The sequence below is a fragment of the Lepisma saccharinum genome, chromosome 13, assembly GCF_977018435.1.
Source record: "Lepisma saccharinum chromosome 13, izLepSacc3.1, whole genome shotgun sequence".
Lineage (NCBI taxonomy): Eukaryota > Metazoa > Arthropoda > Insecta > Zygentoma > Lepismatidae > Lepisma > Lepisma saccharinum.
The window spans coordinates 78,523,801-78,537,829 of record NC_139241.1 but is presented as its reverse complement, the minus strand read 5'-3'; the positions used below and the strand labels follow the sequence as shown (position 1 = coordinate 78,537,829).

Sequence of the window (14,029 nt, the reverse complement as noted above, 5' to 3'; positions counted from 1 at the left end):
ACGTGTTAAAGTGGAAATAGTTAGTGTGATTATTATATGGCAAGTAAAACACTTATTTGATCACGTAACAAGAATGTGATATCAAAATACATTCTGTTTGAAGATGTGACTCACAAAAATCTGTAATAGCCATCCAGAACCACTCGCACAAGTTTCACAGTATTACGGTGGCACAACTCTCAGTTTACTGAGCTACATGTAGTATATTCCAAATCTGCAGAGATAGGATTTTGCTCGAGCGCCAAATTGTTCGCATGGACGATGCTAGATAGTGTACGGAATTGAGAGCTTGAGCGAATAACACTCGTACAGGTGACACTAGCGGGATACACTTGAAGCCCAGTAGTACATGCATAACTGTAATTTGTCTGTGGTAGTGGACCCTCAAATATGGATTGTGAGGGGAAGATGCAGTTAAATTGAAAGTTACATAATAACAGATACAATCTCCATGTTAAAATGTACTTTAGTCTATCTTTCCAATACAGAGTGATATGAAAATGAAATAGATGATTGTGGGCTCAAACTACCAAAACAATTATTCTACATACATGCGTCTACGATGTAAATTTCTAAAGTAAAATTTGCATAGTCTTGTATTGCCAATAAAAACAGCAATATCCGCAAAATAATATTATTATTTTTTAAAAATTTAACAGCTGTTAGTTCATTAAGAGGGTTTTCAAACCATGTGCACTTTCAGAACAGATTAACCTTTACACCTCGGTCCATAATTTTGCCCCTCACTCTAGTACCACATTGTATTATAATAAGTTCACAGTGGTTTGATTTATTTTTGGATAGGAGCACACAGGATATGGAAATAATGTAGGCCAAAGAGACTTTTCGGTTTAGCTACTAAAAACGAGGTTCTCGGATCGTAATAACTTGACTTCTCAAATAATTTTAAAAGTGGGAGAGCACTATACAGATCAAAGGATCAGACCTTCCCCAGATTCATAGTACAGGGTGAGATAAAAGCAGATTCTCGAAAAAAAATAATTGACAAGCAGAATGAGTTTCCTTTTCATTTAATTTACAATACAAATAAAAACAAAGATGGAAGTTGCCATGCCATGGCTCCATGAGCTGTATGTGGCAAGATTGTGAATCCAGCACTCAATACCCTCTATAGTGGAACCACACGCAAAAAGAACCTACACAGACCAGGGACTCCTGTGCACCGTACTTGTGTGTGGATGAGAGGGGGAGAGTGGAGCATGCTTCCCATTCTTTTCACTAACAAGTACACTATGTGCCTTTTATATGTTCGTGAGATTAATGTATTAGAATAATAAGCATTCATGCTATTACCAGTTGAGCCTTCTCTATGTTGTTGTTGAGTTGGTGTTTTAAGTCCACTTTATGCACAGTAAGGCTAATCGGGACTGGACCTACAGTTTAAAGTGGGATCCGAACCACTTGTGCCTCTACCGGGTATCGAACCCAGGATACCTTGATTACAAGGCAGAGACACCACCACTACGCCATCGAGGAGGCCCATTGAGCATTGTTTCGGAAGGTCACTCTGGTGCAAGAATTAATTACTTTTAATCCAATCTTGTATTAATTAAAAATAAATGTTTTAGGATCATATTTCAAAATGTGTAGATTTAGTTGGATTCATGGTTTCTTAGCCTGCATTAAAAAAAAAAAAAAAAAAAAAAAAAAAAAAAAAAAAAAACAGTAGCTCCTGAGAATTAGAGGCTGGTGCCTGAATTATTTTTTAGTTTTGTCTAACCCTGGTTTGAGCAAATGTTTAAACTTAGCAGAAAATGTATATGTTGGTTTCAAATTACATGAAGCCCTAAATCCTGAGGAACTTTATCAATGCAGATAATACCACTCTCACAAATTTAGTTGCTGCAAATATGTATTCAGAGCCTTTTACCCACTGTACCCCCTCGAGAATTACGTCGAATTTTCTTTTAATTGACAGATTTCAATTTTTTACGTAATGTAAAAGTGGTTCCAGCTTTAGGAAAGCACATATAACGAAGATATTTGATGCCAAACAATGGCCCACGTAAGTTAAAACCTGCAATTTCAGAGTATTTTTGCAGCTTTTTGTAAGTAAAAACTGTTTGTATGCACACTAAAATAGCGAAGGAACTTGTTGAAAATAACTATCAATACCAAACCTAACTACGTAAAATTATATCTGCTGTTGTGGAAAGTCATTTTGGGTGCTATATTCACTTCCGCAAAGCCATCAGGCTGTTCTGCTACACGGTATAAAGTAACATGCTAAGGTAACAGACGTACTTTACTTAACAAGAACACATTTCCCAGAGCTAAAATCAACTGGAAACGTTCCATGAACAAAATCTTCATAAAACATGCAAAATATTTCAGATTCACCAGGGGGTACAGAGGGTGAAGTGTACCATGTATTCTACTTAGAAAAAACTGTCACATATACATACAAAAGAACAAATGCCACAAATTCTACGGTAAGCTGTAAATATTTTTGAAGATAAATTGAATTCCTTCGCTTCATAAAATATTGTATAGAAAGTGGGGGAAATATTATAACACTATAACAGAACCTGATTAACCTATCTGTGAAAACATAACAGAATCTGGTAGTGGAATGACATTTTTCAAACAAGGCAATACAAATGTACTGAATATGTAAAGATAAACGAACATTCTGCAAACATGCAAGTGAAGATAGCTGTGCACAGGGATTTATCCAGAAAAGTTCATGTTTAATGGTGAAAGGTAAATTTAGAGCCAAAACGAGTAAAACTTCGATACGGTCCCAACGGATTTCTTCATTTTTACACAAGAAACTACTTACGGAAATGAGTTTCTGTAGCATTTAGAAGTTCATGGAAGTATTTTCTTTCATCGTGGAAATATCTCTCCGAAGCACAATTGTTGTTCCTTTCATTTCCTTGCACTACGTGAACAAAATGTTGTGAATGTTGATGACGTAACTCCCTGTCAGTGTTTCCAATCATGCCATTTCTTGCAAGAAGATGACAATTTTAACTATGTTTGCCTAACATAACCAAACCTAACCTAACCTTGCCATGCATGGTTTGTGGGGCTACTCATGAATGGTTTCATGGGGATCTTTCGGTTGACAAGGTTGTAAACACTGCATACCCAATGATGATGTACCATGCTAGTCAAGCTGTCTCGCCATATTGTGTCTTACAGAAGGAAAATAAGGTACAACAATAATTACTCATGTCACAAATTGAAATTATTTTCGTGAAAAAAGCAAAATACCACCTTGAAGAATCTTTCGTAATGCAGAATACATAAGTACGAATTTTAAAAATAACGAAAGAAACGAGTGAAAGGTGCTGGAACCATACTGAAGTTTTACCCCAAAATGACCAAAAATTGGGACTTTCTGAAACCTTTTATGGTGTGTGGGGATAAATGACTGCCTGTGCAAATGTCCATTTGAAAGGTTACAGTCAATAAATGGTTGTTCACTGTAAAATGCATGGAAATTTACGAGATAAAAAAACCTTATGCAACATAGCTGCAGTAAGTATTATTTACATATCTTAAGAATGTTCATTTAACCATGTAGCCTATGCATGATTCATGTGATGTACAAGTGCATATGTAATGAAGACATTAGAATCAGACACTTGGCCATTTCTACACTTTCCGTCATCCCCTGCAAGTGTATGCACCATTTTCAACATAAAAAATTCATTCAGCAGGGACTTACAACTGTGGATATTTATACAACCAAATTTTCGTAATTCGTCACATTTTTGTACTTTTTGCATATTCAAAAACACAAGTTAGCTTATCTGAACTTCAGACTTACTTCCACTATCATTTCTAGTATTCTAAACACATTCCACATGCTCCTGTTAAATTTCTAAACACCATAACACAACCATACCGACAGAAATACTAAAGCAAGGAAACCCTACAATCCTAACGTATTCCAAGTGAAAAGCCCACCACTTTGTAAGCATGTAGAAGAGTAATGCTAATAGCACCAAACAAGACTGCCTTACCTACTGAGGTAAGCATATAGAACAATAGGAGTGTGATGAAAAACATTCGGCATCATCCATGCATCACAGTGAGCAGTCCTTCTTGGTTTACGGTTATCTCAGACGTGGAGTTCTGGCAATTTCCATGCAAGGCTCATAGGGAGATTTTAAGCTTGAGACCAGAACTTAGGTGACCAGGTGTTGGAAGCATTTAAAAATGTTGTTATTGTTTTGCTTTTATGTTACTTAGTATCGCTTATCTGCTATTTTGGGCTAATCATGACATGTTATATCTTACTTAAAACTAAAGCTGGTATAAACTTGCATGTACATGAACTACGAGTTGTCCTGCATGCAATCTTTAGCTGGCATGTATCAAGCTTACATCAGTGTGCATTTATTTTCGTTCGGATGAGAAGTACTTTTATTTTCTCCACACCATGGAGTTAGAAAAATACCACAAGGTATTCCAATATGGTCTGCTGCTGCTAATATGTCATGTGACATAGGTGACACTACTAAAACTAAAAGCTTTCGTTGTAAGGTTATGTAGGTTAGGTTTAGGACTGTTAGAATTAAAATGACTTCTGTAAATAATTCCAATACCTGATCTTATCATTTCTGGTTTTCAGCACTTTCTGGTATTCTCACCACCTGGTGAAAATTGCCCTATGTTATTCTTACCACCTGGTGAAATTAGTCGCGGCCATAATTTATATCGTTCACACATCAATAAAATAATATCCGCACATACAAGTTATCTATCATAGCATATAGTTTTGTATCTGCACATAAACTTTTCTTTAGATCTTGGTGGAGAGGTCGTAAAATACAGGTACAACTACCAGAACATTCATTATAATATGCAATATGTCAAGTTATCAAAGACAGTGACAAATGTAAAAACGAAGCACATGTACGGTTTGCAGTTAAATCAATACAGTACGCTGTAATCAAATTTCATAATTCATAAAATGAATCAGCAAAGGTAGGTAAGAATATAGAAACAGATTTTACTTACCGTTCTCTGTTTCTTAAACTCCTGATCTCCGGGCATTTTATATCTTACTGAACAATGAAGCTGGTATAAACTTGCACAAAATCTGAATATCAAAAAAAAATTCTACTGGGTCTATGGACGGGGTAATCGGCACGCAATAAAGTACGTGACAGGTGTAATACGTTCTAATACTCTACGTTTCTGACAAATGCATACATAAACAAAAAAATGTTCACACTTCCACGCAAACATACATGACAGCCGGTAAAACTAGGATCTTCCGAATTTACCATGGAAGAAGGAACACAAATTTCTAAGCAATATTTCAAGTATTATCTTATATGGAGGAGGGAAGGTTGTTAATATTAAAGTGTTATTCAATTTTACAAATATATAAATAACGCTGTCGTTTAGTTTCATTCGTTTTCGATATTATTACTTTTCATTTTATCGTCAGTCTTGTCTTTGGTGCTGGGTAAATGTTGTTAAACATTAATGTGACATGGTGGCGTTACAACAATTGTTCCTGTACCGCACGTGCAGTGGTAAAAATCACGAATGCTGGATATCTTACGTTAGATTAGATTGCTTTACAGTTTACGGTATTTCAAAACAGGTGTGGCTTTTGTTAATTTCAACGAGACTACACTTGTGAAACCTTGGTAAATTTTTACCTGTGGCGTGCCGAAAGGGTGTTGGTGGGTATATAAACCCCCCTTTAGCTTAACGTTACAAAAAAAATAATGTCAAAGGCAGGAAAAAATGGCAAAGTGAGGGCTGAGTACTAAAAAAAAGTATTTGTACACAAACCCTTTCGAAACGCGAGTCCTGAGGGTAACAGAATAGGGAAATGAAAAACCTGATCGCTCAGGACATTTTTTATCGACATAACTTTATATCGGTAACAATACCACAGGCGTGTCCAAAAAGGTGTTATGGGAATCAGACCTGGTCAGGCACGTATCCAGAGGGGGGCTTAGGGGGCTCGAGCCCCCCCCCCGAAAGTTTTAGGTTTACACTAGATAAAAATAGGTTTTTGATTTCTTGTGGTGTGAAATAAAATAATGTGACAATAATTTAAGGAGAGAAATAATTATCGAGGCAAGACGGAGAATGTTCCCTAACCCTGTTATTGATAATAGCACGTATCCAAGATGGGGCACAGGGGGCTAGACCCTCTACCCAGGAAATTTTTCAGTTTACGTTAGATAAAATTAGGTTTTTGGCTTATTAAATAATGTGAAAATAATGGAAGGAGAGAAATAATTATCGAGGCAAGACGGAGTATGTTTTATACCCCTGTTATAGTTAATGGCTCGAGCCCCCCCCCCTCACTCAGGAAATTTTTCAATTTACACTAGATAAAATTAGATTTTTGGCGTCTTGAATAATGTGAAGATAATAAATTTATAAATCTGAGAGAAATAATTATCGAGACAAAACGGAGAGTGTTCTATAACCCTATTATTGTCAATAGCACGTATCTAAGGTGGGAATCAGGAGGCTCGAGCCCCCCTTTAGGATTTTTTTCTGTTTACACTAGATAAAACAAGGATTTTTTCTTCTTGAATAATGTGATGATAATTTTGGAGAAATAATTATCGAGACAAGATGGAGAATGTTCTATAACCCTGTTATTGTTAATAGCACGTATCCAAGTTGGGTTGAGGTGGCTCGAGCCCCCCCCCCCCCCTCAGGGATTTTTATTTTATTTTACACTAGATAAAATCAGGTTTTTGGCTTTTTGAATAATGTGACAATGATTTAAGGAGATAGACAATTATCGAGGCAAGACGGAGAATGTTCGATAACCCTGTTGTTGATAATATTGCACGTACACTTTTCTTCTGCTTTCGGTGTTCTCGCAGCGCACTTGAGCACTATGTAGATACTTGTCAGCATTTGGAAGCTGCACAAGAAAGGTAGCGCCACACTTAGGGCGATTCGTTGTAATTTCTAATCTCTGGAAGGCAGGAGGGGGTACGTTCTTGAATGAGAGAAGGAGTCAACTACTGGCGATATTAACGAATCGTTTTGTCTGCGGAACGTTCTAGAATATAATGAGGATATAAATACGCGGATTCAATTTTTCGGTTGATCTGTACAAAGAATCGGTTAATGAGATTTCAGAGGTAAGTGTGACAATTCATACAGTCGTTGGTGATCAGATCAGTCAGCGTCCTCTGATTGCTTTATAAGATATAGTGATTCCAAAATGAAGACATTGACGACAGCAGAAATTCCGGGGCCTCAGTGTAGTGCTAGTTCGGTTCGAGGGCCGAAGAGATCAAAGGTCTCTTTCTAAAGTGAATATTTCAGCAGTACCGGATATTGGAGTGGTTTATTAAAACAGAAATAAGCTGCATAGATCAACTGAAAATCAAAGTGTTGAGTGATGATTTAGTTTTGCCAGAACTAAATTTCGTATATGCAGTCCGAGAATTTCATGGTATAAAAAAATACTTTTGTTTAAGCCTACTGGGTTCGAAACACATTCAAACACTTAACTACCATAAAGAGACAGCCGAAAATTTTATGAATGTCGAGAAGAGAAAGCAAGAAGATGTTGCATATGTAGACATTTTAGGTGGAAATTGCAGGCTCTACCAGGACCCAAATCAGGGCTCTACCAACTGAGCCACCTAGCCATCCTTGACTTCAACCGATTTTTCGTTAAAATGTCTACATAGTACATGTCCTGTGTATATCAAGTCATAAGGTGTTGCCTGTATAGTGAACAAGTACAGAAAATATAGGAGAGAGAAGAAAACTGAGGAGCATTATCACCGATTGAGGATAATTTTTTCTGTGGTCAACAAGAGCTACTACTTCGAGGTGACAATGACAGTGGCCTAATAAGGGAGATTTCACACCCTGTCGCCTGAGGATTTCACAAGTCGAAATTAGGTTTCTGCGGCCTTTTGTGTCGCCACGGTGTGAAATGTTGCTGTTGATTGGCCCATTCCAATCGACATGTATCGCGTGTCCCTTCGGTCTGAAACCTTCCTAAGTCTTGAAAATCCAAGTCACAAGGATGGAAAATTAGGGTCTTGTTAAGGTTAGGTGTGAAGGCAGGCAGACGACAGCACCCTAAAGGAGCATATCCAAACCTGCAGGAAGAACGCATCTTACTTCAATCTCCAATACGATGATAAAAACTTCTGGTGAGTTGATTTTAAAAAATGTCCGAGATAAAGAGAGGCGTGCCCAGGATTTTCGGAAGGGAGAGGGGGAATACTGGGTCAAATGGGGTTATTACCTCACCAAACCTCCCTTGGGCACTACACTGGAGATAAATGAGTAAGCATTTCATCATACTGGGAGACGAAACATTAGATGTGTTGGGAACGGAAGGGTTTTCACTGTGCATTAATTGTTTCGTGATCCACCTGTATTCGAGAAGACTTCCTTTGTTTCGTGCCGATATATGACAAGACAGCGGAAGCTGTGACAGGCATTTTTGAACACTTGTGAGTGCTAAGGCCTGAATCTGAACAATTTGATGGGTTTCGGCTTTTATAAGAGTTGAAAAATGGGAGGACAAGGCACGTTAGTGGTGTTCAGGCTCGAATCAGAGAGAAATATTCGAGAGCTGTCTGCGTCCAGTTCGCAGCCCACAATTTGAATCTCGCGTTGTCGAGTGGATTGTCCATCCCGTGCATGTGTAACAGCTTCGTAAAAACACTCAAAGACACCATAGATGTTTTTATGTCTGATGAGATGAAATGGACAAACACACATACTGAGATGGTTCCGGCAACAATATTAATGCATGGAAACAGAGGAGTCGAGTGGTAAAAAATGTTCCGATTTCACGTTCTGATTAAAATGACAGCCTTACAGTGGCAACGATTTAAGAGATAGTTGTTCCACATTTTTTATTTTTTTCCCTCAACATTATGACCTCTTAATGTTAAGCCTTGTGTACCAAGAGAAAGTAAACTTCCCTTGCAACGCCCTCCGCACCCCCCCCCCCCCCCGTTTTGGAACCCAATTGCCACCTCTGGTCTTAAACACACAATTGTGAGGTTCTTACTATACCCCTTAAAAAAAGGGTGTTGAGCCCCCCCCCCCCCCCGAAAGGAATTCCTGGATACGTGCCTGGACCTGGTTTTGGACTTTGTTTGCTTGAAGATTGGAGTTTACTATATTTTTTCACCCCGTTTCCCTATCCTGAATGACATTTTAAATGTTTTTACAGCAGCTGAATATCCCATTAAAACTTCCTCAGTGGGCCTGTGGACAAATGAGACTAATCTGAAAGATTTTCTAAAAAAAATTTTCGACCATGTTGCACTTCATATTTTTTTCTTCTTTGCTTTCTTATTTTTTTAATGGAAAGGAAGCCAATAGATATTACCCAAGAACGTACATGTTTTACATAAATTATCAAGATTTGTAAAAGAACTAATAAATAAAAGTTAAAAGTTTTCCAGTCTCACATTGAATTATTCGTGTTTGTAAAGTTAGTGTGAATTTAGCCCTATAGTACTTGCTCAGTTCTCTCACGGGTACTCTATGGTTGTATTTAAGTACAGATACCAAAATTCTGTTATGTTAGTGCATTGTCAACTGATGTTGCTTATTCATACCATCGGAAAGTAAAGAAAATGCAAATGAATGTAAGATATGCTCATAAAATTGTTCACAGATTGCTCCTGCCTAGTCAATAACACTACATTGTTGTTTTTGTTTATGTGATGAGGTTTCTGCAAGGTTATTAGAAGCCTTGATTAGAAGTGTGCAACAGGAACTTGTTTCTAATTGATTAATTCACAGTTTCAGACAATTTGTAACATGAAATTATCTTATTTTTTTCCAGCAAATACTGGCCTCATTTTTGTGTCACATATTTCAAAAACAAACTAAAAACTGAAACATGCTTTACTTTAAACCTCTTGAACATATTGATATGGGGCCCGTTCCGAAAGTCGCACGAGTTTAACGCGTTAAACGAGTTATGGTAACTGGCCGTTCCATAAGTGCTTCCGTGCGTTTCGTGAGTTTCATTATGCTGTCCCAAAAGTCGCATTCCGTGCGTTTCGTTCAAGAACGAGATTCACCAAACGCACGGGCCAGGATGCTGGTTTGTTCCGTGAAAATCGTCTGCTCCTTGAAGACAAAGCGCGTGCTGATGGATTCAAACTGCACTACTTCGGAAAATGTATTATAATTTTAACAGATAGCGATATGAAGCAACATGCTCAAGATGAGTATGCCTTGACCGTTCTTAGAATGTGATTAAAATGAGTAACAGTGGCCATAATAGAGTTTATTTTTGCCATAAGGACATTCCTTCCGCTGACGCCATGCGGAAACTTTCTCTAAACAAAACGCTGCGCCTGCGCTTTCGCCTAGAGTGTCCCATAAGTCCGTAAAATAACTGGTTTCACCAGATTCACGAGCCCAGTTATTTTCGTTGAATGCGTTCGTTTCGTTAAGACTTTCGGAACGCACCCTATGCTGTCCCAAAAGTCGCATTCCGTGCGTTTCGTGCAAGAACGAGATTCACCAAACGCACGGGCCAGGATGCTGGTTTGTTCCGTGAAAATCGTCTTGCAGACAAAGCGCGTGCTGATGGATTCAAACTGCACTAGTTCTGAAAATGTATTATAATTTTAACAGATAGCGATATGAAGCAACATGCACAAGATAAGTATGCCTGGACCGTTCTTAGAATGTGATTAAAATGAGTAACAGTGGCCATAAAAGAGTTTATTTTTGCCATAAGGACATTCCTTCCGCTGACGCCATGCGGAAACTTTCTCTAAACAAAACGCTGCGCCTGCGCTTTCGCCTAGAGTGTCCCATAAGTCCGTAAAATAACTGGTTTCACCATATTCACGAGCCCAGTTATTTTCGTTGAATGCGTTCGTTTCGTTAAGACTTTCGGAACGCACCCATTGTAACATCAAAAATGGTGACATTGCATATTTCACATTCCCCAATGCATGACCCATGCCTTTAGTGGGATCATAAGCAGCAAATTACTGCAATGAATGATATTTAATTTGACATCACTCAGGGTAAGGATGTCGAATCGACCCTTTTTAATAGAAATATGTTTGATACATCGTTGGAAAGGGTATGAATCAAGGATTCCAGAAATGTAAAATTTAAGGTGAGAAAACAATTGGAAGTGGGAAAAAAGTAGTACTAATTGCCCCCCCCCCCCATTTCGGGCTCTGCACATGGGGTAATTGACATACCGCCCCCTTCCTTTTTCTATAGAGTCCCTTTGAATGAAAACATGAAAAAATACGAATGAAAACATGATTTAAAAAAGTTGAATCCTACTGGAAATTTGTATATACATTCCCATTGAAAACCAAAGTTCGACCTGGCAATACTGTGTGTTTACAACATGGATTAGGTTCAAGGAAATCAGCTATGGCAAGTAATGTAGTAGTAGTATTTTTAACTTCAAATTGGAAAATGCAGGGTTTTTTTACTTTCAAACGGTAAAACACAAGGGTCGATTGTGCAGTCTAGCCTCACGCAGTATACTCTGGGAAGAAATTGGGCAAACAGATTCACATGTGTTAAGGAAAGTGAATGAGAAGCCTTCTTACACTGAGGAAATTTATATTTAACCTCATTTCATGGTTTTGGAAAAGGTAAAAAGTACACATTCCTCATATGATCACAATAACCATATCTTCATTCATTTCGGCAGACCATACGCACAATGTTTACTTGGCATGTTTTCAAAGCAGGATTTGATCTGTTTGCTGTGATTTTTTTTTTGGGGGGGGGGGCAGTTGTTTGCTGAATATCATCCATTAGTTATGCAAGAAGCCAGCCTCAGAGAAGTTAACAGACCAATGATATTAATACAGATCTTTTGCATTAATCAACTATCCCACAGATAGATGCTAGAATTCTATTCTTGGATGACAGGGTTTAGAGCCCAAGCCACTGATTTTCCTCTGTGTCAATTTGAGTCTTGATGTAGTTCTCTTAAGGTGAGAGAATATGTGCTCTATTGAAATGTAGTGTTAAAAAACATAAAAGTAGAACCACCAGACAATGCATAATGAACAGTTAACATTGTTTGCTAATAAAGAAACTTTATATAAGACGTAAGCGAGTTACTAAAGATATATCCGCGAAACTTACTGGGAAATGTTCTATTAATTTCGGTGGCATCTGGCACCACCGAGTTCCCAAGTGGATTGAGGCAGAGGCCACCGAAATTAATAGAATATTTACAAGTAAGTTTCGCGGATATATCTTTAGTAATTCTCTTATGTCTTATATTATCAACCACGTTGTTGATTCCCCTCAACATGAAAGAAACATTGTTACCGAAATTCAATAAAGTGAAATTAGCATACTTGCCCAAGCTTATGGTCATATGAAGCAATAAACATTGAATAGATGTCTAAATGAACAGTCATTTTCTATTAACCTTGCAACAGACTTGCCCCCACCCCCAAAACACACACAAACACTCAACGGCTAAATTCAATTCAGCATTCAATTTGGGTTCAAATTGGATATTCAGAATGCAAATCTCGGATATTTCATTATGCACACTCTCATGTGCGGCACACACACACACACTTACCTGCTCAATTGCTGCCCAGCCGGTTTCCATGGTGGAGTGGTTAGCACAGCCTGTTGCGAATCCTAGCCTCAGCATAGGTGTCCTTTGCAAGTGTCCCTTCATCACTTTCATCATCATCACCGATGTAGGTATTTGAGTAATCTTGTTTGCATTCGTCAAATTGATTTAAAGGCTTTGGTTGCATAATAATTCGTTGGTTGGTTGGTTGATTTGGTGTTCCGAGTCCACTTTATGCGCAGTAAGGCTAATCGGGACTTGACCTACAGTTTAAAGAGGGATCCGAACCACTTATACCTCCACCAGGTATCGAACCCAGGACCCCTTGATTACAAGGAGACAACGCTACCATTGCACCATCGGGAGGCCTCCTATACTTTGTGGTTAGCCAAAGTGGCAGAAAAGCAAAATAAAATAAACCATTTGAATTGATGCTGAAAGTGAACTCTTTTATTTCAAGATATACTCGCCCTGGGTTAATTTTCAGATACCAGGGCATAAGCGCATACCTCCATAGCAGGGCATAAGCGCATACCTTCAAAAGTAGTTTCACTACTTTTTGATCCATCTGTATACATAAAATAATAATCCTTCTATGTAAACATAATTTGTATATTGTTTAGGAAAACAAAAATTCTTTGTCCTTCAACATATACCGATTTGTCACAGACCACAAAATTAGATCAGCTTGGACTGTAAAAGATTAGTTAATTTATCTTAACACTACTACTTTTTTTGGGAATCTAATGCTTTGGGAAGTGGGTTCATCCACTATGGCTTTTAATGATCAGAGAAATATTCTTAATTCCATCTTGGAAATATCCTTTTCTCATTCATGGATGTGATGTGTCAAGTATGTAGGAAATATGTAAGATACAGGAGGTGTTCAAATAAGAACGTGCTTTTACGTAGAACAACTTTATCATCATTGCAATGAAAGCACATTAACATATGTTTTCTAATGTAGTTCCAGTCAACAGTAATTCTCTTTTGCAAACATTCCAGAAGCTTATGAATATCACTTTTGAGAAAGACTCCTGGTTTTCTATGTATTCATTCATCTGTGCACAGGTGTAATGAGTTAGTAAAGAGTCATTACACACACACACATTCTTGGCAGTCAAGCATGAATTTTTTTCATTAAAGCTAAACTGAACACTTTCCTGAAACAAATATTCATCTCTGAATCTTGCTTTATGGTGGAAATATTTCCGAAGGAACATAATTTATATTTTACTATTATAACCAAGACAGTAGCCTTCCTTCCAATTTCCTGTCCTGATTCCAAAATCATGGAAAATGTCATGTCCCAATTATAATATAAGGGAAAATTTCCTGTCATGATTGATAAATAGGGGAAAATGCAACAACATACATCGCTCGAACAACTGTTACCACCCACCGTTCCTCATGTACTATGGTAAAAAAAAAAAACTTTCAGAATTCTTTTTAAAATGAACAGGTGAAAAAAGAAATGAAAATCAATAA

General features: G+C 37.7%; 1 protein-coding gene across 2 annotated transcripts in view; it reads right to left on the bottom strand.

The window, feature by feature from the left end:
• Papss (3'-phosphoadenosine 5'-phosphosulfate synthase) overlaps nucleotides 1-5,242 on the bottom strand; it is an 85,411-nt gene extending 80,169 nt beyond the window's left edge. For both annotated transcript variants that reach the window (XM_083134514.1, XM_083134516.1), the window contains exon 1: nucleotides 4,996-5,242. In XM_083134514.1, coding sequence (XP_082990640.1) covers nucleotides 4,996-5,031 — 36 coding nt within the window. In that variant the 5' untranslated portion in view covers nucleotides 5,032-5,242. The remainder of the gene's footprint in view (nucleotides 1-4,995) is intronic.
• Between the last annotated feature and the right edge of the window lie 8,787 nt (nucleotides 5,243-14,029).